We start from the raw sequence: 21,946 nt of genomic DNA, 5'->3' as shown, positions 1-21,946 counted from the left end.
GTCTGGTAAAGCATAGGGAAGCATTGTAAAGCACAGGGAGGTCTGGTAAAGCATAGGGAAGCATTGTAAAGCACAGAGAGGTCTGGTAAAGCATAGGGAAGCATTGTAAAGCACAGATAGGTCTGGTAAAGCATAGGGAAGCATTGTAAAGCACAGAGAGGTCTGGTAAAGCATAGGGAAGCATTGTAAAGCACAGAGAGGTCTGGTAAAGCATAGGGAAGCATTGTAAAGCACAGAGAGGTCTGGTAAAGCATAGGGAAGCATTGTAAAGCACAGATAGGTCTGGTAAAGCATAGGGAAGCATTGTAAAGCACAGAGAGGTCTAGTAAAGCATAGGGAAGCATTGTAAAGCACAGAGAGGTCTGGTAAAGCATAGGGAAGCATTGTAAAGCACAGAGAGGTCTGGTAAAGCACAGGGAAGCATTGTAAAGCACAGAGAGGTCTGGTATAAAATAAAACATCTACCAGTTAAAATATCAGATCATTTTAGCTGCGTCTCAATCATGATTTCCATCCCAACAGGAGTTTCAGCAATAAAGACACAGGCATTGCAGAGAGAAGTTGAATCAAGTTCATTTTGCGATCGTCATCCGAGTGGAAAGCGTCGCTTATTATTTTTTTATTTTTTTATCAACCAAACCACTGCCAGAGTTACAGCTGTGAAGACGCTCAAATGAGGCTGTAGAAAAAATAAAAAGAAAAAAGAAACATTGCTGTTTTAGTTTTTGTTCGGTTCTTACATTACAGATTTAGAGAAGTTGCCAGCATTCGCAAACCTTACAAACAAACTTTTAAGATTGTGTGTTCTCTCTTGCTTGTGCGGCTCTAGCCCTAATACTAGAGAGAGTCCTGCTTCTAGGAAGACAGCTGACATTATTATTGGTTGTGAAACTGAATTTTTCCTGCCCTACAGCGTCTATGACCACTTGACCAACACAGCAAACGGATGGGAATCAGACTCCTGTTGCACAGCAGTGTGATCCAGTCCAGGTTTCACTGCTACCAGCTTGATCAGCCCCCAGTGTGTCTAGCTAACAAGCTCAGGTGCGTCTGATTATTAAACTCCCAGTGAAACCAGGACTGGATCACACTGCTGTGGAATAGGAGTCTGATTCCCATCCCTGAATAATGAAATTAATACTAAAACTCATTGAATCAATTTAGTGGCTTATTATTATTATTATTATTATTATTATTATTTCTTAGGGCGACTTACAATGGTTACAAGATATCACATTATTTTTACATACAATTCCCCATTTATACAGTTGGGTTTTTACTGGAGTAATCTTGGTAAAGTACCTTGCTCAAGGGTACAGCAGCAGTGTCCCCCACCTGGGATTGAACCCACGACCCACGTCAAGAGTCCAGAGCCCTGACCACTACTCCACACTGCTGCCCCTATTTATCTGATTTCAGTGTTGTTGTTTTTTACTTTGATGTGTCGGCTACAAGATACTTTTAATTAATTAATTAATTAAAGCACTAACCGGCAGTCGCGGAGTAACATTTTTCCGTAGCGCATCTCGATTGCAAAGTGCTCGCAAGTGTATTTATCGCAGCTGTAAGTCATCGTCTTGCCGACGCAGGCCCACGCTCTCTTCGCGATTTGCTCAGGCTGGTACGGAGTTTCCCAGGCATCCTGCAGGTTGCACACTTTGAATTGGCAATCTCCAACCACCTCTGTGAGAGGTTCCTTCTTAACCTCTCCTCTCCGGGTGCCCGGTGAATTGCAGATCCCATCTGTAAGAGAGAAAACAAGTCCCTCTGTCAGGGCAAATTTCACCCCCCTCCCCACCCCTCCCCCTCCCCCTCCCTTGCCGATTTGCAGTGTTTAAATTTGGAAGCGAGGCGTTACCTGAAGTAGTGAGGTGCACCACTTTACCATTGCCGACATAAACAGCCCAGTGTTGAAAATCTTTATGGGAAATTTCAATCAGATCTCCTAACTTTGGCTGAGGAGTAAAACAAACCAAGAGAAAGCAAGTTAGCAAGAAGAGCCCTTTCCTAGTGACAGTAATCCATCAATAACATGGCTTGTGACCAGAGGTTCTGTTAATATTATTTTACAGGATAAATGGGGTTAATGTGGATAACATCTCCATCTCCAAATGAATCACGTCACTGGCAAATGGAATAGAAAATAATCATAGTTTCGGCAGATCTTCAGTTTGTTCAAACGATCAGCCACAACACCGTGCGTCTTCACAATTTTAGACAACCCACTTTGTTCCTCAGTTATGGTCACAAAGATTTACTGAATTGTGAAAAAAAAAATGATATTAACTGAGAAGTGCCGGATTACAGAAGAAAAGTTATAAGACAAATACAAAGGAGAGAACAGAAAAAACACGAAAGCTATACCCAGATTTACTTGTGTTATCCTTTGTCGAACGACTTCAGCTGAGCACAAAAAACTAAACACACACAGACCGTTGACTCGCTGATCGCTTTACCTGTTCCATTGTGACCGAGGCGGTGTTCTCTGGTTCCTCTTGCGGGATGGTCTGTATATTTGATCACTGTTAGCAGGTCTTTGTTGTGCCATGCCTCTGTAGGCGGTGTCTTCCAGGAAATTACCTTCAAAGTTTGATCTATAGAGATTTAAAAGTGTACCTGTATGCATGAACCTGCTTGCGTGTCTGTTTGATAAACAATCGAACTGGAATGTTGGTGCTCAAGTTCCATCGTGCCAACATTGAGTTTTCAAAATAAGGGAGCTTTTTTGTAAACTAAAATCTTAGTGGCCTGAATTGAAGGGAACACCACCTATGCTTTTAAAAAAAGGGAAAATATCAAACAGAAAAAAACAACCACGCCATGCTTCGCAATCCAGTTCTATCTCAGCCCCGTGTCTCTTATTGTGCTGGAGTTGTAGGCTCCACTATTTGTGTGGCTTTTAGACTTTCCTGCAGAATAGTTTGCAGTGTGCGAGTCTGGGAACATGCAATTACTTCTGCAAATCTGTAAATAACATGTAAAGATACCTGCATATGTAACATTCTTGATCTGCAGTTGCCTTTGTCAACAAGGAGGGCTGCGCACGCGAAGCACCTGGTAGATGGTCAAGTAGGTGTACGTGCCTCGCGCACTGAATGCATGCCGGACACAGGACCCCTGGCTCCTGAACCCTGCTCGGTACAGACGGCGTTTGCAAGAACCACGGATTAATGCTTACAATTTGTATTCTGATTTTCCACAAACATGCAGAAACATTCAGATAATGTACTAAAGAATATGAATATAATATTGCATCATAGAATACATTGATATTAAAATAAATGAAGGATTGGTTGTTTTATATATAGGCACGCTGTATTATTATTATTATTATTATTATTATTATTATTATTATTATTATTAATAATAATAATAATAATAATAATAATAATAATCAGCTTTTATCCAAAGTGATTTACAGGGGGGGGGAGGGTGAGGGGGGGGGGGAAGAGGGGGGGGGGGGTGAACTATGCTTCATCAACAACTGTATTTTTTTTTTTGACTTCTTTGTTTTGCCGAAAAGAACAGTTTGATCTGATAAAATCTCAGCGAGCAAAAACTCAACTTGGGTGGCTAAGAATGTATTTTCACTTTCTTTTCTTGTGGATGTGGGTGTGGGTGTGTCCACTTGCGTCTTGTTTGTCTGTTTTTACAGTAACGTGAATTTACCTTACAAATACAGTAATAGCAGACCGTGTGTCTTCTATTCCAGCAGTGCTGGCGTTGGTAATCTCTCTGTTAAGCGCTGATTATCCGATTCGATTACCCGACCCTACATTTGGCAGTCCAAGATGGTCCGTGGAACCGAGGTCTTTGTTTAAGATCTCAGCACTTGGACTCTAAGGTGCGCAAAAAATAAATGTATCTATTTCTAGATCTCCCATCTTAGCTGGTGTTAGTTTATAATTATTGTGCCTGTCCAGAAACAGACCCGCTTATTCCAGAACTGGAATGTTGAGGCTCGTCACGTGGTGTATTTGAAAACGAAACTGACCACTGTCCTGCTCCGGGAAAGCGTTCTCATTATACAGAACCCTTTAACAGCTTTTTTTAAATGCACATTTTTAAACATTTTCTTAATTTTTAACATAAGAATGAAAAACAGAAAACACCATTTTAAAAAGTTTATTTATATAGCGCTGAGAGGCTGGGGGGCTGAGAGGCTGGGGGCTGGGGGCTGGGGGCTGGGGGGCTGAGAGGCTGGGGGGCTGCGAGGCTGGGGGGCTGGGGGGCTGAGAGGCTTGGGGGCTGGGAGGCTGGGGGCTGGGGGGCTGAGAGGCTGGGGGGCTGCGAGGCTGGGGGGCTGGGGGGCTGAGAGGCTTGGGGGCTGGGAGGCTGGGGGCTGGGGGGCTGAGAGGCTGGGGGCTGGGGGCTGGGGGCTGGGGGGCTGAGAGGCTTGGGGGCTGCGAGGCTGGGGGGCTGGGGGGCTGAGAGGCTTGGGGGCTGGGGGGCTGAGAGGCTGGGGGCTGGGGGCTGAGAGGCTGGGGGCTGAGAGGCTGGGGGGCTTGGAGGTTGGGGGCTGAGAGGCTGGGGGGCTGAGAGGCTGGGGGGCTGTGGGCTGAGAGACTGGGGGGCTGGGTTCGAATCACTGGTTGTTCCTCTCCTGCCGATTCCGGGACATGAAGTATCCGATGCCAGCGAGCACTCCGAAGAGCACCACTCCTGCTCCCACACCTGCCCCGACAGCCTCCCTCACCTGCAGAGACAGAACACAGAGGAGCCCTCACATAAAACAGCAGGTAACCTTCAACCTCAATCCATTTGAATATACTCAAAAATATATTTACTTAACATTAGAGTTTATCGTGGGATTTCTGCACAGTAATTTTACCAGACCTCTCTGTGCTTTACAATGCTTCCCTATGCTTTACCAGACCTCTCTGTGCTTTACAATGCTTCCCTATGCTTTACCAGACCTCTCTGTGCTTTACAATGCTTCCCTATGCTTTACCAGACCTCCCTGTGCTTTACAATGCTTCCCTATGCTTTACCAGACCTCTCTGTGCTTTACAATGCTTCCCTATGCTTTACCAGACCTCTCTGTGCTTTACAATGCTTCCCTATGCTTTACCAGACCTCTCTGTGCTTTACAATGCTTCCCTATGCTTTACCACACCTCTCTGTGCTTTACAATGCTTCCCTATGCTTTACCACACCTCTCTGTGCTTTACAATGCTTCCCTATGCTTTACCACACCTCTCTGTGCTTTACAATGCTTCCCTATGCTTTACCAGACCTCTCTGTGCTTTACAATGCTTCCCTATGCTTTACCAGACCTCTCTGTGCTTTACAATGCTTCCCTATGCTTTACCAGACCTCTCTGTGCTTTACAATGCTTCCCTATGCTTTACCACACCTCTCTGTGCTTTACAATGCTTCCCTATGCTTTACCACACCTCTCTGTGCTTTACAATGCTTCCCTATGCTTTACCACACCTCTCTGTGCTTTACAATGCTTCCCTATGCTTTACCAGACCTCTCTGTGCTTTACAATGCTTCCCTATGCTTTACCAGACCCTTGTGTTTCTCAGCTGTGTTTCTGAGCGCTGTGCTCACCTGCTGGGACTCCCCGCAGCCGTATCGCAGCTCTGTGACGAAGTGCTCGCAGTTCTTGGTTGCCAGGCTGTAGGGGACCTCCTTGCCCACCTGCTGCTCCGCCTCCCCCACGATCTTGTTGACGGGCCGCGGGCAGTACTTGCTGTCCAGTTTGTTGTTGACGCGGTAGCGGTCCCCCCCCCGCCACCTCCCGCAGGAGGTCCTTCCGGATCACGGCTTTCTCACAAACCACTGACATGAGACTGGAGCCGCTGGGCTGGGACAGCTCACCTGGAGGAAACGCAGCAAAACAGAACCAACCAGGGCTGAGTTCAGAGGAGAGAAATATAATAATAAAATAATAATAATAATAATAATAATAATAATAATAATAATAATAATAATAATAATAATAATAATAATAATCTGTTTAAAATCTTAGCCCCTTTTCTTTTGGAAATTAGTACAATGCTTCCCTATGCTTTACCAGACCTCTCTGTGCTTTACAATGCTTCCCTATGCTTTACCAGACCTCTCTGTGCTTTACAATGCTTCCCTATGCTTTACCTGACCTCTCTGTGCTTTACAATGCTTCCCTATGCTTTACCTGACCTCTCTGTGCTTTACAATGCTTCCCTATGCTTTACCAGACCTCTCAGTGCTTTACAATGCTTCCCTATGCTTTACCACACCTCTCTGTGCTTTACAATGCTTCCCTATGCTTTACCAGACCTCTCTGTGCTTTACAATGCTTCCCTATGCTTTACCTGACCTCTCTGTGCTTTACAATGCTTCCCTATGCTTTACCAGACCTCTCTGTGCTTTACAATGCTTCCCTATGCTTTACCAGACCTCTCTGTGCTTTACAATGCTTCCCTATGCTTTACCAGACCTCTCTGTGCTTTACAATGCTTCCCTATGCTTTACCAGACCTCTCTGTGCTTTACAATGCTTCCCTATGCTTTACCAGACCTCTCTGTGCTTTACAATGCTTCCCTATGCTTTACCACATCTCTCTGTGCTTTACAATGCTTGCCTATGCTTTACCACACCTCTCTGTGCTTTACAATGCTTCCCTGTGTTTTATCAGGCTGTGCTGTTGCTGTGGGACACTTACAGGGAGGAGCTACGTGGATGATGTATCCACTGCCCACGTAGACAGCCCAGTGTTTATAACCCGTCCTGAAAATCTCGATCAGGTCTCCTAGTTCAGGCTCATCGTCGTCTTTCCACTGCAAAACACGGAGTGCGGATTAACACACTCCGATGGATCGGAGCCATACACAGAGACTGATAAACTGACCCATAGTACAAGCACAGCAAAGTGTAATACAGCACAGAGAGGTGTGGTAAAGCACAGGGAAGCATTGTAAAGCACAGAGAGGTCTGGTAAAGCATAGGGATGCATTGTAAAGCACAGAGAGGTCTGGTAAAGCACAGGGAAGCATTGTAAAGCACAGAGAGGTGTGGTAAAGCATAGGGAAGCACTGTAAAGCACAGAGAGGTCTGGTAAAGCACAGGGAAGCATTGTAAAGCACAGAGAGGTCTGGTAAAGCACAGGGAAGCATTGTAAAGCACAGAGAGGTCTGGTAAAGCATAGGGAAGCATTGTAAAGCACAGAGAGGTCTGGTAAAGCACAGGGAAGCATTGTAAAGCACAGGGAGGTCTGGTAAAGCATAGGGAAGCATTGTAAAGCACAGAGAGGACTGGTAAAGCATAGGGAAGCATTGTAAAGCACAGAGAGGTGTGGTAAAGCATAGGGAAGCTTTGTAAAGCACAGAGAGGTCTGGTAAAGCACAGGGAAGCATTGTAAAGCACAGGGAAGCATTGTAAAGCACAGAGAGGTCTGGTAAAACATAGGGAAGCATTGTAAAGCACAGAGAGGTGTGGTAAAGCACAGGGAAGCATTGTAAAGCACAGAGAGGTGTGGTAAAGCATAGGGAAGCATTGTAAAGCACAGAGAGGTCTGGTAAAGCATAGGCAAGCATTGTAAAGCACAGGGAGGTCTGGTAAAGCATAGGGAAGCATTGTAAAGCATAGAGAGGTCTGGTAAAGCATAGGGAAGCATTGTAAAGCACAGAGGGGTCTGGTAAAGCATAGGGAAGCATTGTAAAGCACAGGGAGGTCTGGTAAAGCATAGGGAAGCATTGTAAAGCACAGAGAGGTCTGGTAAAGCATAGGGAAGCATTGTAAAGCACAGAGAGGTCTGGTAAAGCATAGGGAAGCATTGTAAAGCACAGAGGGGTCTGGTAAAGCATAGGGAAGCATTGTAAAGCACAGAGAGGTCTGGTAAAGCATAGGGAAGCATTGTAAAGCACAGAGAGGTCTGGTAAAGCATAGGGAAGCATTGTAAAGCACAGAGAGGTCTGGTAAAGCATAGGGAAGCATTGTAAAGCACAGAGAGGTCTGGTAAAGCATAGGGAAGCATTGTAAAGCACAGAGAGGTCTGGTAAAGCATATTAATTAACATGGGAAGCAGGGTAAACTATGGCAAATGCACTCCTTTAAATAAAGTTAGGGGCCTGCGATACTGTTAATAAAGCTAGTAAGAGGTAAGAGAATTGATTTTAAAGGTGGTCAGCGATCCTTTTAATAAGGGTAAAACAATGATAATATCGCTTGTGTTAATTTTAGAAATGCAATTAACTAAATTAATTAAAGTAGTTTAAAATGACTTACAAGTACGGGGGCCATCTTTCGTTTCCTTTCGCTCCGGGCGCCGTGTCCTTCCTGTTGTCTTGGCTGCGTTCACGATACGCAGGCTTTGCTAGGTCTGCCCAGATTCTGCAAAGGTTCTGCAAATTCATTGGATACTTGGTCCGATTCTGTGCAGATTCTGCGCAGAATGACACCCCCCCCCCCCCCCCCCCCCCCGCGTCCTGACCACTTAGTCATACGACTCTTCAATGTGCAGATCTTCAAACCTGTTTCAGTTTCGGATTCCAGTTCTGTGCAGATAGCCCAGTCCCACCCGTGTCAAGTAAACACAACGCCAGGCAAGCTTTGCACGCGATTCGAGCCACGCCAAAGATAACGAAACCGCACGTTTGTTTAATTACGAGGCCGGTCGGCACGTCACGCCTCGCTCCTTACCGGCACACACCGTAGCCCCATACTAGAGTGATGTCATCAGATGTGTATTGTATAGAGAATGACGTTATATTTACTAGCTTTGACCAGTGGATATAGTATAGAGTATTTACAGGACTGGTTTCTCAATCCACCAGCCGGACGTCCTGATTTGAATTGAATTTACATATCAGTTATTCAAATTGTTGTGTACCTATGACCGTTTTTTTCGTTTAGATTTTATTTTGCTGCACGTCTGTGCTTATTATAGGATTTGTTTAATTTTTACACAGAGAATTGTGAGGGTCTGGAACCAACTCCCCAGTAATGTTGTTGAAGCTGACACCCTGGGATCCTTCAAGAAGCTGCTTGATGAGATTCTGGGATCAATAAGCTACTAACAACCAAACGAGCAAAGATGGGCCGAATGGAGCCTCCTCTCGTTTGGAAACTTTATTATGTTCTTATGATTTGTTTAGTTCAGAACACTTGAATAAAACGTTTACCGACCTTTTTTTTTTTTTTTGAAAAGTGGGGTTTCCTTTGATTACTTCAGTGTTTAAATAACTTAAACTTGTTTTTTTAATTTGTATTTTGAACACATTAAACAGTAACAGCTAATATATATATATATATATATATATATATATATATATATATATATATATATATATATATATATATATATATATATATAACGGAAAAGCGTCTGCTTACACCCAGCTAGCCTTTGACCGCACATCTATTGCGGGAGCGTCCTCTATTACGTCACCCTTAGCTTCCCAAGCGCCAGTCAGCAGCGTGAACTACGCAATAAAGTTTAAAAAGCCCCGGATGTTTTACGGTATTATTATCGATGACGTCACCATTCAGAAAAAAAGGTCATATTTGCGTGAACTACAGGAGTGTACAACAAAATTAGTGTTATATATATATAAAAAAAAAACATGGCACACCAGCGTAAACACACTAAATAAAGCCGGGAGGGACAGCGATACTGTTGATAAAGCGAATAACACGCGAGAGAATGAATTTGAAAGATAGCTCGCACTCCTTTGACGATAATGTCTATTACAGGTGTTATTTACGACGAGAATGTGAGGGCTTCACTCCTTTTAAAAGGGCTTACTTTTTTAAATAATAATAAGAATATAAAGTGGGTTAATTTAATCTGAATGCTTCAGCATCCTCTCTAGCAACCAGGACTGTATAAAGCAGGATGGGACAGTCAATCCCCCAGTACTCAAGAACAGGCGCCATTAGTGGAGCCCACTCCGTACTGAATACATTGCGGCGATCCAGGATATATCGGGTAATTTTTAAATAACAACACGAAATATCGTTAATATAAAGTGACTGGTTGTTATTTACGCGAATTAATGCTCGAGTGTGTCAAGAAGCATTTTGCCAGGGCGAGCCTACGGGCTCCAGAAATGGCTCCACTGTTTACTAACTCCGTCCACTTGTGACATCATTTTCCTATCCTTCTTTATACAGTCGTAGCCTAGCAACAGGATGCTGTTGCTATGAATGACGTGCTTTCTTTGTGACGTAATTTATCGAACTGTTAAGGTATTTCGTATCAAGCCATATGAATATGTATGATGCTCATAGGGGCATCGTCAATGCATTATTATTATTATTATTATTATTATTATTAAAATTTATTTTAAATACGTACATCTTCGATATGGTTGCTTAATGTCGAACACATCACTTTCAGTGCAGGTGTAACACTTTGGTTATAAAAAAAACCATGTGAATAAAATTAAAAACACACCTTGTTTTTATGAAAATAAAATAGTTTATTTTTGTGGAAACGTTATATACAGAAAGTAAATGAGGTCGTTATTATGCAAAAGTCATTACTATAATAAATTCAGTTTTAAATCCCACTGTATCACACAGCCACCGTCTGACAGCAGAGGCGGAATCTCATTGGTTTAAATCCTCTGGCCCCGCCCTTGATTCTATTCCTATACAACTTACAATAACACACCCAGCAGCGTGCAGGTTTATCAGAGCACCCCATTGCTTCTGTACCTTTGAATTGCTGAAATCTGACCGCTGGGACTGGAAATCTGGGGAAAATTGTTAATAGGCAAAATGAGAGGTGGTCTAATTTAATTGCTGACTTTAACAGACCACACCTGCAATTCATTTAAAAACAGGAAGAGAGAAAAGGGACACAGAGCCACACACGGTGAAACGCAGGAGATTTTCAGAAGCTGTTTACCTAATTTAAAAGCACGAAGCGGTCTGACGCATTTTCACACAGGAGCGGCTGTTGTTTCTACAGATTACTGAGCGGAAATTCTCACACCCAGAGGTGTTTTCATGCAGGCGGGTCTATAAAAGAGATCGATGATGCGTCTGGAGGAGCTCTGATAAATTTGCACAGCTCTTAACTTTATCTAAGAAGCGAGACCCTGTTTTTTTTTTTCCCCAGCAATTGGTCAACTTTTACAGAAATTGAATTTAACCTATAAAACAATAAATAAAAATATAAAAAAAAAAATTAAATTTTCCTATATCCTAGCAGTATGATTATTAACCCCCCCCCCCCCCCCCCCAAAAAACAGTTTTCTTTCATAGTATGAAGTTACCAGGCAAATAAAAATATGCATTTATATAAATAAATAAATAAATAAATAAATAATAAATAAAATAACTCTTTATTGGATTAGAAACATATAAAACAAAGGCTCCTGCCAATTTGAAACAGAAGTCTGATACACCAGGAAGCAACATACAAAATTTCAGCCCAACAGAACAAAACAGGAGTGAGAACACTTAATATTTTCCAGATTTCTTTACCAAAAAGAGTCCTTTTCAGAACACAAGCAACAAAATAAACATCTTACAAAAAGAAACAGCAAAACTACTACACGCACGCATGCGTTTGCGAGGGCAGAAACCTTCTGTGCCACTTAGAGAAGCAGTTCCGATCCACAATGGCACACAGAGGCACGTCGCAGCTCCTGCACTGCCAGGGCGTTTTGATCTGCTTCCCTTCAGTTCTCCTGCAGTAAACGCAGCTCTGCCGCCCTCGCGTCGCCTTGGAGCGCCGCGCGGTCGCGTCTGCCCGGGCAAGCGGCTCTGGCAGGTGCTGCATGGCATAGGGCGATGCCAGCGACGTCGTCTGTAAGGGGTACAGCTCCCCCGCCAGTTCAAAAACCAAAGCTCTGAGGAACATCTTCTGGGTGTCTGGCTGTTGCCCAAATTGCTCGCAGATCTCCCTGTGTAGGATGAAGCTGTTGGCCGTCGCAATATTGACGAACTGGAAAAACAGAGTCTTGTACCAGCGGTTTGTTTCGCGCGGCACGCTGCAGCGATCGAGGAGCTGATCTGATTGATCGCCCCCCCTCGTGCATCGATTGTAGTCTTGGATCGGCGCTGGGGGAGACGCGTGTCGCCCCGTCCCGTCCCGGGATTTGATTTTCCGCCTTACGCGTCGCCCGTCCTGGGCTTTGTGAAACGTCGTGCACAGGGAGACGTCTCTCCACTTCAGGAAGAGGACTTCCTCCTGGCGCAGCCACTTGACCGTTCCCCTCGGCGACTTCCTGTCCAGCCCGTTCGGTTTCGTGGCCGGGTACCCTCTCCTGCACTCTCGGATCGTCCCGCACGCCCCCGTCTCCTTGGACAGGAGGTCCCGGAACAGCACGGGGCTGGTGAAGAAGCTACCGCAGTACAGTCTGTAGCCCGAGCCCAAAGAGCGATCCATCAACGACGTGGCGATGTCATAACTCAGCCCCTTTCCGGAGGCTTGCCTCCGTTTCCCAGCATACACCTCAAAGTTCCAGCTGTAGCCACTGAGGGAGTCTGCAAGAACAAAGAGTTTGTAGCCCCACTTTGCGGGTTCGTCCCCGGGGGATTGGTTCGGTCCAATCGAGGCTTTTGCGGCAACCGTTCTCTCATCTAGGGAGAGGTTTTGGTTGGGGTGGTACTGCGCCTTGCACGAAGTCTGGAGGTCGTTCAGAAACGGCTGCAGCTTCCAGAGGGGGTCGTAATCAGGGGTGCCCCTTTTCCGCTCGTTCTCCTCGTCTGCCTCGGGGTCACTGAGGCGCAGGTTCCACAGAACGCCCAAAAAAGCATTTCGGCTCATCAGCTGCCCGCAGAACGGCGCGCCGAAAAACGGATCCTCCGACCAGTAATCTGCCAGGGCGGGCAACCTGACCAGCCCCATGTAAAGAACGAGGGCCAAAAAAACACAGAACTGCTCCTTGCCGACCGCATTCCAGGGGCGAGCCTTGCTCCCCTTCGCTCGCCGTTTCCCAGCCTGCTTGTTGGTGTGGCTGCAGATTTTTTGAATGCCTGCTCTGGAAAAGAACAAGAGAAACAAGTCCGAGTGGCTGTAGTTCCTCATCGCGTCCAGCTGGGGTCCTGGGACGCGACGGGGGGCGAACCGCGGGGGGACAGGAGCCGAGTCGTTCTCTCCCGCATCTCTCCATCGGTTTGGGTCTCCGTCCTGTAGCGAGGCTGGGGTCACGGATACCCTCCCGCGTTTCACAGAGGGACAGGGCAGCCCCCCCTCTGGGTCCCTGTAATTACACACGCAAGAGAAACCTAATTTAGATAACTCATTACAAATCAATTGGTGCTGAAACAGAGAGGGATTCATAAAGAAAACTGCAGTGTACAAAGCTGAAGGTCTATGAATGATTTATTTTAATTAAATGTGCAGGAAGGGTTTTAAACATGAAAAATAGGTTATTTTTCCAAGACGTTTCAGGAAAACATTTGGTTTCCTTTTAAACAGCTGAAAGGCTTTTGCCAAACATGAAAATAAGTTTTAATCCTTGTGTAGACTGTAAAAAAAAAAAATATATAAACTTTGTATATATTATATATAAATTTGCCAAGATCTCTCCTGACATTTTTAAATTGCGAGCCTGACGTTTTTTCAACGTGCAAGTCATAAATCATTAAACTTTGGCAAATAAGTGCTAAATAAAATTAGAAAGTTATAAAAATAGAATTTTTAAAAAAGTACTATTTGTGGCTATGGTCATGTAGCTCTATTGTGGTGCTTACGACTCTAATGAGGCATCGATCCCCCGAGAAATCGCCTCCTCTTCATCAGAAGACAGCAAATAGTTGTCAGAACTGTCACTGTCCGACAGGTCAGCGTGCCTGTCCGACTCCCCCACGGCACGCTGCTGTCCTGAACGGTCAGTCCGCGTGTTCTGGGCTCGGACCGAAGACATGTTTAAAATAACCGCCAAGTTCCCCCTCGTTGCTGACCCCCAGCCTCTCTCTGAATCCGTGGGTCACCTTGCCTGACCGCTCCTTATACAGCGACCGATCAGCCTGATGGAGAGAGACGCCTCATCTTTCAAAACAGGACTTGAGCTGTCGAATTCCCCACGTTCCTGCCCCGAGGGGGGTTGTAAAGGGTTAACCTATGAAGGAGAAATGTTTTTTCTGCAGATTTCATTCCAGTAGAGGGAGAATGGCCTGTTAAGACAAAGAAAAACAACTCCATTTTTTTTTTCTCAAGAGAAATATATACCACCTCCGTATATATCCATTCAGCTTTTAGATCTGTGCTTAAAACCGCACAGCACTGCCCCCTAGAGTCAGTCGGCTACATGACACACAGCGAGCACTTTGTGCAAAACCGCAAGCATTGGAAAACCTGCAGAACCAGGGGGAGGTAGTCTGACCCAGTTCGGCTCGTCTGGGTCCGTGGAGCTGATTGATCACAGAACTTTGAGATCAATACGTGCATGCAGTCAATCGATCAATCATTGAGTCAAGAATGGTTGTTTGTAGTTCTGGATTTTTGTGCCAGCGATTGAGGATAGAACCAGGACACGGGAAAGGTCGCTGGTACCGAAGACATAAAACCGACAAATCACTCTGCCTCCGAACAATCACACGCGGGTACCGAGCAACCAAACACGTGTGCCAAGAAATGGAGGCGTGGGGACTTTGACACTGTGACACACAGGAAGTACAGCTATGGTCAAAGAGTTGCATCCCCTGTCATTTTAGGGTAGAGACCAGAACATCATTTTAGATATCAAATTAAAAATCAAAAGAAAAAAAACTACAAAATTATATTTAAAAAGGTCTACGGAATCATTGGACTCTATGAAGCTGAGGGAGTTCATTCTATATAGAGGGGGTGGAATTCAATATGTTAACAAGGGAACATTATTCAGCAGCTTTCATTGGACTCTATGAAGCTGAGGGAGTTCATTCTATATAGAGGGGGTGGAATTCAATATGTTAACAAGGGAACATTATTCAGCAGCTTTCATTGGACTCTATGAAGCTGAGGGAGTTCATTCTATATAGAGGGGGTGGAATTCAATATGTTAACAAGGGAACATTATTCAGCAGCTTTCATTGGACTCTATGAAGCTGAGGGAGTTCATTCTATATAGAGGGGGGTGGAATTCAATATGTTAACAAGGGAACATTATTCAGCAGCTTTCATTGGACTCTATGAAGCTGAGGGAGTTCATTCTATATAGAGGGGGTGGAATTCAATATGTTAACAAGGGAACATTATTCAGCAGCTTTCATTGGACTCTATGAAGCTGAGGGAGTTCATTCTATATAGAGGGGGTGGAATTCAATATGTTAACAAGGGAACATTATTCAGCAGCTTTCATTGGACTCTATGAAGCTGAGGGAGTTCATTCTATATAGAGGGGGTGGAATTCAATATGTTAACAAGGGAACATTATTCAGCAGCTTTCATTGGACTCTATGAAGCTGAGGGAGTTCATTCTATATAGAGGGGGTGGAATTCAATATGTTAACAAGGGAACATTATCCAGCAGCTTTCATTGGACTCTATGAAGCTGAGGGAGTTCATTCTATATAGAGGGGGTGGAATTCAATATGTTAACAAGGGAACATTATTCAGCAGCTTTCACTGGACTCTATGAAGCTGAGGGAGTTCATTCTATATAGAGGGGGTGGAATTCAATATGTTAACAAGGGAACATTATTCAGCAGCTTTCATTGGACTCTATGAAGCTGAGGGAGTTCATTCTATATAGAGGGGGTGGAATTCAATATGTTAACAAGGGAACATTATTCAGCAGCTTTCATTGGACTCTATGAAGCTGAGGGAGTTCATTCTATATAGAGGGGGTGGAATTCAATATGTTAACAAGGGAACATTATTCAGCAGCTTTCACTGGACTCTATGAAGCTGAGGGAGTTCATTCTATATAGAGGAGGGGATGCAAAACTGTTGGGTACAGCTGTATATAAATAAAATTTAAATTAATTATACATTACCTGGCTCTGCGGAGTCACAATGCAGTCCTTGTGCACACAAACCTACAGGTGAGGAAGGTGTATGAAGACAAGAGTCAAAAACATTGATAATCTATTTACAGCCCCCTTCAGTCAGAGTGTAGAATTGCACCATAAGTTTACTAGAATGCATTTTATAATTCATTTTTTTGGCGACTTCGAACTCGGTTCACATGCAAACCGTTTAGAAGTGTCTACATTTTAAAAGTGTAAAAATCGTGACCTGAAGGGGATATGAAGTAGATGAGGGATACAGAGCCCACGACCCGAACTGTGCCGGTGATTGAGGATAGAACCAGGACACGGGAAAGGTCGCTGGTACCGAAGACATTGCGCCGACAAATCACTCTGCCTCCGAACAATCACACGCGGGTACCGAGCAACCAAACACGTGTGCCAAGAAATGGAGGCGTGGGGACTTTGACACTGTGACACACAGGAAGTACAGCTATGGTCAAAGGGTTGCATCCCCTGTCATTTTAGGGTAGAGACCAGAACATCATTTTAGATATCAAATTAAAAATCAAAAGAAAAAAAACTACAAAATTATATTTAAAAAGGTCTGCGGAATCATTGGACTCTATGAAGCTGAGGGAGTTCATTCTATATAGAGGGGGTGGAATTCAATATGTTAACAAGGGAACATTATTCAGCAGCTTTCACTGGACTCTATGAAGCTGAGGGAGTTCATTCTATATAGAGGGGGTGGAATTCAATATGTTAACAAGGGAACATTATTCAGCAGCTTTCATTGGACTCTATGAAGCTGAGGGAGTTCATTCTATATAGAGGGGGTGGAATTCAATATGTTAACAAGGGAACATTATTCAGCAGCTTTCATTGGACTCTATGAAGCTGAGGGAGTTCATTCTATATAGAGGGGGTGGAATTCAATATGTTAACAAGGGAACATTATTCAGCAGCTTTCATTGGACTCTATGAAGCTGAGGGAGTTCATTCTATATAGAGGGGGTGGAATTCAATATGTTAACAAGGGAACATTATTCAGCAGCTTTCACTGGACTCTGTGAAGCTGAGGGAGTTCATTCTATATAGAGGGGGTGGAATTCAATATGTTAACAAGGGAACATTATTCAGCAGCTTTCACTGGACTCTGTGAAGCTGAGGGAGTTCATTCTATATAGAGGGGGTGGAATTCAATATGTTAACAAGGGAACATTATTCAGCAGCTTTCACTGGACTCTATGAAGCTGAGGGAGTTCATTCTATATAGAGGGGGTGGAATTCAATATGTTAACAAGGGAACATTATTCAGCAGCTTTCATTGGACTCTATGAAGCTGAGGGAGTTCATTCTATATAGAGGGGGTGGAATTCAATATGTTAACAAGGGAACATTATTCAGCAGCTTTCATTGGACTCTATGAAGCTGAGGGAGTTCATTCTATATAGAGGGGGTGGAATTCAATATGTTAACAAGGGAACATTATTCAGCAGCTTTCATTGGACTCTATGAAGCTGAGGGAGTTCATTCTATATAGAGGGGGTGGAATTCAATATGTTAACAAGGGAACATTATTCAGCAGCTTTCACTGGACTCTGTGAAGCTGAGGGAGTTCATTCTATATAGAGGGGGTGGAATTCAATATGTTAACAAGGGAACATTATTCAGCAGCTTTCACTGGACTCTGTGAAGCTGAGGGAGTTCATTCTATATAGAGGGGGTGGAATTCAATATGTTAACAAGGGAACATTATTCAGCAGCTTTCACTGGACTCTATGAAGCTGAGGGAGTTCATTCTATATAGAGGGGGTGGAATTCAATATGTTAACAAGGGAACATTATTCAGCAGCTTTCATTGGACTCTATGAAGCTGAGGGAGTTCATTCTATATAGAGGGGGTGGAATTCAATATGTTAACAAGGGAACATTATTCAGCAGCTTTCATTGGACTCTGAAGCTGAGGGAGTTCATTCTATATAGAGGGGGTGGAATTCAATATGTTAACAAGGGAACATTATTCAGCAGCTTTCACTGGACTCTGTGAAGCTGAGGGAGTTCATTCTATATAGAGGGGGTGGAATTCAATATGTTAACAAGGGAACATTATTCAGCAGCTTTCACTGGACTCTGTGAAGCTGAGGGAGTTCATTCTATATAGAGGGGGTGGAATTCAATATGTTAACAAGGGAACATTATTCAGCAGCTTTCACTGGACTCTATGAAGCTGAGGGAGTTCATTCTATATAGAGGGGGTGGAATTCAATATGTTAACAAGGGAACATTATTCAGCAGCTTTCATTGGACTCTATGAAGCTGAGGGAGTTCATTCTATATAGAGGGGGTGGAATTCAATATGTTAACAAGGGAACATTATTCAGCAGCTTTCATTGGACTCTATGAAGCTGAGGGAGTTCATTCTATATAGAGGGGGTGGAATTCAATATGTTAACAAGGGAACATTATTCAGCAGCTTTCATTGGACTCTATGAAGCTGAGGGAGTTCATTCTATATAGAGGGGGTGGAATTCAATATGTTAACAAGGGAACATTATTCAGCAGCTTTCATTGGACTCTATGAAGCTGAGGGAGTTCATTCTATATAGAGGGTGTGGAATTCAATATGTTAACAAGGGAACATTATTCAGCAGCTTTCATTGGACTCTATGAAGCTGAGGGAGTTCATTCTATATAGAGGGGGTGGAATTCAATATGTTAACAAGGGAACATTATTCAGCAGCTTTCATTGGACTCTATGAAGCTGAGGGAGTTCATTCTATATAGAGGGGGTGGAATTCAATATGTTAACAAGGGAACATTATTCAGCAGCTTTCATTGGACTCTATGAAGCTGAGGGAGTTCATTCTATATAGAGGGGGTGGAATTCAATATGTTAACAAGGGAACATTATCCAGCAGCTTTCATTGGACTCTATGAAGCTGAGGGAGTTCATTCTATATAGAGGGGGTGGAATTCAATATGTTAACAAGGGAACATTATTCAGCAGCTTTCATTGGACTCTATGAAGCTGAGGGAGTTCATTCTATATAGAGAGGGTGGAATTCAATATGTTAACAAGGGAACATTATTCAGCAGCTTTCATTGGACTCTATGAAGCTGAGGGAGTTCATTCTATATAGAGGGGGTGGAACTCAATATGTTAACAAGGGAACATTATTCAGCAGCTTTCATTGGACTCTATGAAGCTGAGGGAGTTCATTCTATATAGAGGGGGTGGAATTCAATATGTTAACAAGGGAACATTATTCAGCAGCTTTCACTGGACTCTATGAAGCTGAGGGAGTTCATTCTATATAGAGGGGGTGGAATTCAATATGTTAACAAGGGAACATTATTCAGCAGCTTTCACTGGACTCTATGAAGCTGAGGGAGTTCATTCTATATAGAGGGGGTGGAATTCAATATGTTAACAAGGGAACATTATTCAGCAGCTTTCACTGGACTCTATGAAGCTGAGGGAGTTCATTCTATATAGAGGGGGTGGAATTCAATATGTTAACAAGGGAACATTATCCAGCAGCTTTCATTGGACTCTATGAAGCTGAGGGAGTTCATTCTATATAGAGGGGGTGGAATTCAATATGTTAGCAAGGGAACATTATCCAGCAGCTTTCATTGGACTCTGAAGCTGAGGGAGTTCATTCTATATAGAGGGGGTGGAATTCAATATGTTAACAAGGGAACATTATTCAGCAGCTTTCATTGGACTCTATGAAGCTGAGGGAGTTCATTCTATATAGAGGGGGTGGAATTCAATATGTTAACAAGGGAACATTATTCAGCAGCTTTCATTGGACTCTATGAAGCTGAGGGAGTTCATTCTATATAGAGGGGGTGGAATTCAATATGTTAACAAGGGAACATTATTCAGCAGCTTTCATTGGACTCTGAAGCTGAGGGAGTTCATTCTATATAGAGGAGGGGATGCAAAGCTGTTGGGTACAGCTGTATATAAATAAAATTTAAATTAATTATACATTACCTGGCTCTGCGGAGTCACAATGCAGTCCTTGTGCACACAAACCTACAGGTGAGGAAGGTGTATGAAGACAAGAGTCAAAAACATTGATAATCTATTTACAGCCCCCTTCAGTCACCGAGTGTAGAATTGCACCATAAGTTTACTAGAATGTATTTTATAATGCATTTTTTGGCGACTTCGAACTCGGTTCACATGCAAACCGTTTACAAGTGTCTAAGGGGATATGAAGTAGATGAGGGATACAGAGCCCACGACCCGAATTGTGTCGGCGATTGAGGATAGAACCAGGACACGGGAAAGGTCGCTGGTACCGAAGACATTGCGCCGACAAATCACTCTGCCTCCGAACAATCACACGCGGGTACCGAGCAACCAAACACGTGTGCCAAGAAATGGAGGCGTGGGGACTTCCACACTGTGACACCGCTATACTCATTTCAGCGCGTAAAAAAAGGGCAGCTAATTGAAATCCGGGCAGTTCTCAAACCAAGTCCATTTACAAAACTGCTAATAATCTTAGACCACCTATACACCTCATTTGAATGCAAAATTAAATATTACGCCAATTCTCGACTCCACGCCCACACCAAAGGGATCCTTCTGACATAAATTAATCTTCTTAAAGACTAAATTATACGTTACCTGGGTCTCTCAAGTCCTGGCTCCGTGCAAACCTATGGGAAGAAAAGTATTTGCAAGCGTTAAAAGTATTGTCAATCTTTTAAAACGGCCTCTCCCGTCACTGCGTGGATCATTTTTAAAAGTGTTGAGTTTTCTATATACGGTTCCAGACTCTAGAGTTCAAGCAAATCGCTTAATGTCTTTAAAAAAAATGCAATTTTAAAATCGGGGTTTGTGAAGAACGAGGAATATTGACTCGAACTGTGCCGGCGATTGAGGATAGAACCAGGACACGGGAAAGGTCGCTGGTACCGAAGACATAAAACCGACAAATCACTCTGCCTCTGAACAATCACACGCGGGTACCGAGCAACCAAACACGTGTGCCAAGAAATGGAGGCGCCGGAAAATTAATTCATATTAAAATATATATATATATATATATATATCAAAATAATGTGCGTTCTCTTAATCGCGTTAGGGCAGCAGTGTGGAGTAGTGGTCAGGGCTCTGGACTCTTGACCAGAGGGTCGTGGGTTCAATCCCAGGTGTATTATTATTATTATTATTATTATTATTATTATTAACAAGACGTATTATAAAACAATATACTATATAAACAATTGACTTTACACAATTTAAGAAAACAATTTAAGAAACATTAAACACATTTTAAGATAGATAGATAGATAGATAGAGAGATAGATAGATAGATAGATAGAGATAGATAGATAGATAGATAAACTTGCATTCAAAATACGTGTCGCAACACAACAGAGGCCCATTTATCTAACAACTGAAACACATGCGCGGTGCTGGAATTAATGCAATGAAACCCACAGCACTGGGATTTACATTTTACACACCGATAAAAACTGCGTTTATTTGCAAGCGAGGTGAAAAATATATACACTGCATTTGCTAAGCAATGAAATACCTTTGCATTATTTAATATGAGGCAGACACGTGTCTCTGTCGCATCTAAACCTAAAGCAGATTTTGGACCCGCGCTTCCAAACACAACATGCACATTGCAGCGCTGGATTTTCCCGGTATGGTCAGCAGCTCATCTTTAAGCGTGCATGCGTTTATTGCGTTATTTAATGCAATATTTTAATAAGCGCAGCGCATCCACCCACCTCCGCTCTGCAGCTCGTGGAACGTTGAAAGAGGAACTGACGTGCGAGTCCCGAGTTTTTATAGAGACCCCGAAAAATGTGTCACGATTGGTCAGGGAAAGAAACAAAATAACCGAGGCGGCACAAAACACACAGCACGCTACAGCGCGACACCTGCCGGACGGTGGAACGCACTGCACCCTCTGTGAAATTTTGTTCTGACCACAAACTCGACGCATTTATTATTATTATTATTATTATTATTATTATTATTATTATTATTATTTATTTCTTAGCAGACGCCCTTATCCAGGGCGACTTACAATTGTTACAAGATATCACATTATTTTACATACAATTC

The 21,946-nt window shown here is 43.4% G+C and overlaps 2 protein-coding genes, 4 non-coding genes and 1 pseudogene across 11 annotated transcripts; all 7 read right to left on the bottom strand.

Moving 5' to 3' along the window:
• Positions 1-126: 126 nt before the first annotated feature.
• On the bottom strand, positions 127-2,621 carry LOC131728531 (phospholipase A and acyltransferase 2-like). Its single transcript, XM_059019554.1, has 4 exons — positions 2,457-2,621; positions 1,859-1,955; positions 1,491-1,743; positions 127-679 (listed from the first exon to the last, which is right to left on the bottom strand). Exons 1-4 carry the CDS (start codon positions 2,463-2,465, stop codon positions 670-672), a joined length of 369 nt encoding a protein of 122 aa, XP_058875537.1. The 5' UTR covers positions 2,466-2,621; the 3' UTR covers positions 127-669.
• Positions 2,622-4,439: 1,818 nt separating this feature from the next.
• LOC117968528 (phospholipase A and acyltransferase 3-like) lies at positions 4,440-8,380 on the bottom strand (annotated as a pseudogene).
• A 2,880-nt stretch (positions 8,381-11,260) lies between these two features.
• LOC117968524 (piggyBac transposable element-derived protein 4-like) lies at positions 11,261-21,672 on the bottom strand. Of its 6 annotated transcripts, none has more exons than XM_059019545.1 (6): positions 21,607-21,672; positions 20,489-20,520; positions 19,847-19,888; positions 15,865-15,906; positions 13,639-14,061; positions 11,261-13,145 (listed from the first exon to the last, which is right to left on the bottom strand). In XM_059019545.1, the coding sequence occupies exons 5-6, from the start codon at positions 13,809-13,811 to the stop codon at positions 11,489-11,491; spliced, it is 1,830 nt and encodes a 609-aa protein (XP_058875528.1). In that variant the 5' UTR covers positions 13,812-14,061; positions 15,865-15,906; positions 19,847-19,888; positions 20,489-20,520; positions 21,607-21,672; the 3' UTR covers positions 11,261-11,488. The 6 variants fall into 6 exon arrangements, with proteins under 6 accessions (XP_058875528.1, XP_058875530.1, XP_058875533.1 ...); XM_059019547.1 differs by lacking the exon at positions 21,607-21,672 and adding an exon at positions 21,405-21,600; XM_059019550.1 differs by lacking the exon at positions 13,639-14,061.
• LOC117398746 (small nucleolar RNA SNORA57) lies at positions 14,388-14,528 on the bottom strand. The gene has a single exon (XR_004543979.2). It is a non-coding gene; the product is annotated as a small nucleolar RNA SNORA57 (small nucleolar RNA).
• LOC117968526 (small nucleolar RNA SNORA57) lies at positions 16,152-16,292 on the bottom strand. Its single transcript, XR_004662336.2, has one exon. It is a non-coding gene; the product is annotated as a small nucleolar RNA SNORA57 (small nucleolar RNA).
• LOC131728532 (small nucleolar RNA SNORA57) lies at positions 20,105-20,245 on the bottom strand. Its single transcript, XR_009322710.1, has one exon. It is a non-coding gene; the product is annotated as a small nucleolar RNA SNORA57 (small nucleolar RNA).
• On the bottom strand, positions 20,727-20,867 carry LOC131728534 (small nucleolar RNA SNORA57). Its single transcript, XR_009322711.1, has one exon. It is a non-coding gene; the product is annotated as a small nucleolar RNA SNORA57 (small nucleolar RNA).
• Positions 21,673-21,946: the final 274 nt, after the last annotated feature.

Source organism: Acipenser ruthenus, unplaced genomic scaffold (assembly GCF_902713425.1).
Source record: "Acipenser ruthenus unplaced genomic scaffold, fAciRut3.2 maternal haplotype, whole genome shotgun sequence".
Taxonomy (NCBI): domain Eukaryota; kingdom Metazoa; phylum Chordata; class Actinopteri; order Acipenseriformes; family Acipenseridae; genus Acipenser; species Acipenser ruthenus.
This window is presented reverse-complemented; position numbering and strand designations above follow the sequence as displayed.

Coding starts and splice junctions, on each gene's coding strand:
- LOC131728531 (XM_059019554.1), bottom strand. Junction 1,744..1,858: donor GGTGCACCTCACTACTTCAG/GTAACGCCTCGC, acceptor TCTCTCTTACAG/ATGGGATCTGCAATTCACCG.
- LOC117968524 (XM_059019545.1), bottom strand. CDS start 13,811: ATGTCTTCGGTCCGAGCCCAGAACACGCGGACTGACCGTTCAGGACAG. Junction 13,146..13,638: donor ATCGATGCCTCATTAGAGTC/GTAAGCACCACA, acceptor GTGTAATTACAG/GGACCCAGAGGGGGGGCTGC.